General features: G+C 44.3%; 1 protein-coding gene across 1 annotated transcript in view; it reads left to right on the top strand.

Annotated features, from left to right (window-relative positions):
* CPVL (carboxypeptidase vitellogenic like) overlaps nt 1-2,524 on the top strand; it is a 267,444-nt gene extending 264,920 nt beyond the window's left edge. Inside the window, exon 15 of the mRNA XM_058446171.1 lies at nt 2,462-2,524. Coding sequence (XP_058302154.1) covers nt 2,462-2,479 — 18 coding nt within the window. The 3' untranslated portion in view covers nt 2,480-2,524. The remainder of the gene's footprint in view (nt 1-2,461) is intronic.
* The last annotated feature ends 3,476 nt before the right edge of the window (nt 2,525-6,000 follow it).

Genomic DNA, 6,000 nt, shown 5'->3' on the forward strand with positions numbered 1-6,000 from the left:
ATTTGGTTATAGTAGTACAAATGAACTAAGATAGTACTCAGGTCCTATATGCTCTTTCTGGAATGTTCTCCCCTTAGCCACCAACAAGGCTTGTTCTCTTGCCTCCTATAGAACCTGTTTCAAATGTTCAAACTACATTGCAACCTCCTTATCCCCCTCCTCATGGGTGTATTTTGCCTTAGTCCTTGTCATATTATATATGCTGTGCTTCTATGTTTTTTCCTTCAACTTCAGGACCTTGTTCCACTCTGTGCCAGTGGAATTTCTGCAAAGGCAGGGATTTTTCTCTATCCCAGTTGCTCTCACATTGCCCAGCACATGGTAGGGGCTCAGTGTGTTGAATGCACTATGGAATGAATCTGAGCTTGGCTTACGTCTCCAGGTTTATCTTCTGCCATATCCCTACAAACTCACTGTGCCCCATTCCCATTGATCCATGAAGTTCCACATCACTCCCCCACAAGGCAGTGCATGCAGTTCCTTCCTCCCGCAATACCTGTCTCCCCTTTCTACACATGCCAAGCTTGTCTTCATCCTCTGGATTCCACTGGAGCTTCAGCAACTCCATAATGCCTTTCCATGGTGACACACAGTGCATGGACCATGCTAAATGCTACTGGCTTGTTCAGGCCTCAGCCTTCCCCAGAGACATTAAGCAACCCCAAGGCCAGACAGGGCCATTGTGTCTTTTCCCCCAGCCTGGTTCTTTAGATGTGTGATGAGAGAATACATAAATGGCATCCCTAAAGACATACAGGCAGTTAGTGGCAAGGAACACACTAGTTTCCAGATATGCTGGTCTTCCATTCGTGGTACTTTACTTGTTATTTCCATTAGAGAACTCCTTGGAGAAGACATTCTCACCTTCCTGAAACTCACATTCCTCAAATTCCTTACATTAATCAAAATGTCATGTGATTAATTACTTTTCATGAACTGGCTCCTACTGCATAGACAGATTTTAGGCATGAAGATTTCTGTGAGATTTTGAGATGTTTTTAAATTACTCAAGCAAAAGAAAGATATCCTGGGCAAGCTGGAGGTTACTGTAACCTCCAACCTTTTAGCTGGAAGTCTGAAATGCTCCCCTACTTTCTTTCCTGGATGGGTGGAGCTTTATCAAGGCTTTCTTACTCATTTGAAATTGTCTTCTCTCAGGGTCTCAGCCAACAGTGGCTTTGGAGAACTGAGCTCTTTTTCTGGCTTATCTCCAGGCCCTTTGAGGGCTGGTGCCTGCACACACCTTCTACAGGCAGCCTAAATACTAAGGTGGAGGTTGAACTTAGGTCATGGGGTCTTTTCATTTTCTATCTTCCTTGTTGGTCCTGGCATCTCCTCAGCATAGGGACCAGGTAACACTAAGGGGAAAGCATTCAGATTAGCGCATGCCCATCGCGGCACAAACCCAACCAGATTAGGCAGGGCCAAATGTCTCCCCCTTCTTCACTCCTCCCCCGCAGCCTGAGGCTCATTTTCCCTTCCTGCTTGTTTTCACCGGTTGCTAAGCAGCGCGCAACAGGCTGGCAGCCGCCTCTCCTCTCCCAGCAGGCTCTTTGGATTAACCCCGTGTGGAAAAATGGAGTTTCAAAACAGCGGGGCTGTGTCACAGTCCAGAGAAGCCAGACCCAGAGTTGATAACAAGCCACACCTTGCTTTGAGGGGCAGGGATTCGGATGGGCCCCAGCTCCAAGGCCACTGGCACTTGACTTTGAGTTCTGGCCCCACCCCTTGGCAACTGAGTGACTCCTAGGAAGTGACTGACCCTCTCCAACTAAGTCTTGGTTTTCTCATCTGTGAAAGGGGTTAGGCCAGGTGTGGTGGCTCATGCCTGTAATCCCAGCACTTTGGGAGGCCGAAGCAGGTGGATCACCCGAAGTCAGGAGTTCGAGACCAGCCTGACCAACATGGTGAAACCCGTCTCTACTAAATACAAAAAATTAGTTGGGTGTGGGGGTGCATGCCTGTAATCCCAGCTCCCTGGGAGGCTGAGGCAGGAGAATTGCTTGAACCTGGGAGGCAGAGGTTGTAGTGAGCCGAGATGGTGCCATTACACTCCAGCTTGGTTAACAAGAGTGAAACTCTGTCTCAAAAAAACAAAATAAAAACAAAAACAAAAACAAAAAAGAAAGGGGATAATAGTGCAATTTCTGCATATGTTGTTCTGAGGATTAAATGAGAAGTATGAAAAGTGCCCAGCACAGAGTACATTACGTGGTGAGAACCCAGAACTCATGGTGTGTTAGCTGCTGGTCATGTGATTTTCACAGCACTGCCATGTCTATCGTCTGTCTCCACATCACTACAAGTCACCTGGCTAAGGTAACTGTTGATATTTCTATTTTAAAGATGGAAAACACAGGCACAGAGAGGCAAGGGGGCTTGCTCAAAGCCAAACAGCTGAACTAGTGTTGGAGTCAGGTTCCCTAATAACTTGTTTTGTGTTTTTCCTTCTTTGTCACAGCACCCCAGATGTATCTAAGTCTCAAGATTCCCTCCATCCGGACTTTTCTTTGAGGAAGAGAAATTAATTGGAGGCAAGCGAGTCTGTGCACCTTGCTTCCCACTTTGAAACAGTATAACCTTTGATCATTACTAAATCATCCCCAAGATGAAAACTATGTGTGCATCCATTGTCTGTCTAGCATAATGGGAATGAACAAATAACATGAACTTCACATGAGACTATGAGGACCAGACAAGGAAAAATTGGCCTTGAAGTACGTGGTATGAAATCATGCTTCCAATCTATAGAGTGACAGGGCTGTAGGAAAGCTGAGCTTCATAAAATCAAAGATAGTGAGAGTTTGTCATACTACCCAGGGAAAAGTGGGTAATTTTAAGTCTTTTTCTCTGGACTCCTAATGATTCTAATTATACTGCTTCTGCTTTTTAGAGTCAGTTAATTCAGCTGGTTGCCAAAAAGGCAGCACATTTGATCCTCGAAACTACAATTTCACTTTGTTCTGTTAGAGCCCTGGGCTGCATTTTACCCTAGCCTGGTCCAGGTCTCTTGGGGAACCCGGTGAGAGGAGGTGGGGAGTGACTTTCCACTCTTTTGTAAAATCAACTCTAAGACTATAAGCACTAGGTGGCATTTGAGTATCACTTTCAAACATTTTTGTTATGTCCTGGACCATTATGTAGTTAATATTTTCTTTAAATTCACTCGCTTATTTATAATCTTAAAAGTTTTAAAATACTGTTGTATTAGTCGGGATAGTCTAGGCTTTGTTGCAGTAACAAATAAACCCAGATATTGCAAAGGCTTAACACAACACAGGTTTGGTTTTCCATATGAACAAAAGCTCAACGTCACTGATCATTAGAGAAATGCAAATCGAAACTACAATGAGATACCATGGCGATTGTTCAAAAGTCAAGAAACAATAGATGCTGGCAAGGCTGTGGAGAAATAGGAATGCTTTTACACTGTTGGTGGAATGTAAATTAGTTCAACCATTTTGGAAGACAGGGTTGTGATTCCTCAAGGATCTAGAACCAGAAATACCATTTGACCCAGCAATCCCATTTCTTGGTATATACCCAAAGGAATATAAATCACTTTACTAGAAAGACACATGCACATGTATGTTTATTGCAGCACTATTTACAATAGCAAAGACTTAAAACCAACCCAAATGCCCATCAATGATAGACTGGATAAAGAAAATGTGTCACATATACACCATGGAATACTATGCAGCCATAAAAAGGAATGAGATCATGTCCTTTGCAGGGACATAGATGAAGCTGGAAGCCATCATCCTCAGCAAACTAACACAGGAACAGAAAACCAAACACCACATGTTCTCACTCATAAGTGGGAATTAAACAATGAGAACACATGGACACAGGAAGGGGAACATCACACACCGGCACCAGTTGGTGGATAGGGGGACGAGGGAAGGGAGAACATTAGGACAAATAGCTAATGCATCAGGGCTTAAAATCTAGATGACAGGCTGATAGGTGCAGCAAACCACAATGGTGCACGTATACCTATGTAACAAACCTACACATTGTACACTTGTATCCTGGAACTTAAAGTAAAATAAAATAAACTAAAATAAAAAAGGTTTAGTTTTCATTCATGTGAAATCCAGTGCAAATCAGATGACTTTCCAGGGCAGCTTTTCTTGGAGATAGATGGCAATGCCTAGATCTATGCTCACTCCATTGTATAATGCCACCATCTCAAAATGTGACCTCCAGGGCCACTGATGCAGAGGAAGAATGACTGGAGGGCTGTGCACCTGCTCGTCAATGCCTTAGCCCAGAGGTTATATAGGTTTCCACTCCATTTCGTTGGTGACCAGTCACATGATCCCCCCAAGTGCAAAGGGGCTGGAAGTGGAGGGGCGCACCAGGGGTATTTGCTGAGCACAACTGCCTTACCCAGAGATGGAAAATGAAGACTGATGTTACCACTTGCTGTGCAGAAGAGATGGTCATAAACAGATGTATTGAGAACAATGTGTTAAATTCTAGGTAGATTTTTTATCTGCTAAACATTCTTGGCTTTCAGCCTTAGATGTATTTAGTTTGTCCAAAAGATGTTGATAGGAGAGAGAGAGAGAGAGAAAGACAGAGCGAGAGAGAGAGAGAGAGAGAGAGATTAAGACATATTACCACCAGAGACTTTCTCCCTGAAGAAATCAGAAATGTTGGCCAGACATGGTGGCTCATGCCTGTAATCTGAGCACTTTGGGAGGCCGAGGTGGGCAGATCACCTGAGGTCAGGAGTTCGAGACCAGCCTGGCCAACATGGTGAAACCGCATCTCTACTAAAAATACAAAAATTAGCCAGGCGTGGTGGCGGGCACCTGTAATCCTAGCTACTTAGGGGGCTGAGGCAGGAGAATCGCTTGAACCCGGGAGACGGAGGTTGCAGTGAGCTGAGATTGTGCCACTGCATTCCAGCCTGAGCAACAAGAGCAAAACTCCGTTTAAAAAAAAAAAAGAAATCAGAAAGGATCATTGGGTAAGGAATAACTTTCTCATTATATGATTCAACGTTGTTTTATACCTTGTCCACATCCTATCTAAAATCAATCTCTTTCCACCTAAAATCATCTCAGCCATGGTCCACATGCCATGCTCTGGGAAAATGCTGCCCTCCTGGCCCTGGGCCCATGACTTACAATCTGCTTCCTGTGGTGGTGACTGTGGTGTCACCATCCAAAGCAGTAGCAAACATTTATGCAGATTGACTGTGCACCTGGCACTGTGCCTGGGCTGCTGAGGACAGAGTTGACGACGAACGTCCTGCCTTTAAGATTTCATAGAATGGTCGGGCACCGTGGCTCACGCCTGTAATCCCAGCACTTTGGGAGGCTGAAGTGGGTGGATCACCTGAGGTCAGGAGTTCGAGACCAGCCTGACCAACATGGAGAAACCCCGTTTCTACTAAAAATACAAAATATTTGCTGGGCGTGGTGGCACACTCCTGCAATCTCAGCTACTAGGGAGGCTGAGGCAGGAGAATCGCTTGAACCCAGGAGGTGGAGGTTTGCAGTGAGCTGAGATAGTGTCATTGCACTCCAGCCTGGGCGACAAGAACGAGACTCCATCTAAAAAAAAAAAAAAAAAAATTTCATAGAAGAGGAGAAAAATAGACTTGTAGTTACAACACAGTATAAGAAACACATCTAGGTAACTATAAGGTGCTAATGGGGTGAGTAACCGAGAAGTGACCCTTGAAGGGCAGCAGATTTTTTGAGAAAAATTCTGTGATAACCTAGTTGTATAGTGTTCACTGTTTGATGTTATTTCCTTTAAATTTTTCCTTCAGTGGTATTAGTGGTATTCTATTCAAGGTGAAGTCCAGTCCACTGGTAGAAGAATTAAAAACCCAGCTAATATTTTCTAGGTACTTTGAATTGAATGTCCCTTGAGGCATCAAGTATTCTCAGAGGGCAAATGATAAGCCACACAACGCCATTGCAGGATACGGGGAAGCGTTTTGTAAGTCACAGAGAAGGTTAATAACAGTGTCAGGTC

Source organism: Hylobates moloch, unplaced genomic scaffold (genome assembly GCF_009828535.3).
Source record: "Hylobates moloch isolate HMO894 unplaced genomic scaffold, HMol_V3 SCAFFOLD_1, whole genome shotgun sequence".
In the NCBI taxonomy this organism is placed as follows: Eukaryota; Metazoa; Chordata; class Mammalia; order Primates; family Hylobatidae; genus Hylobates; species Hylobates moloch.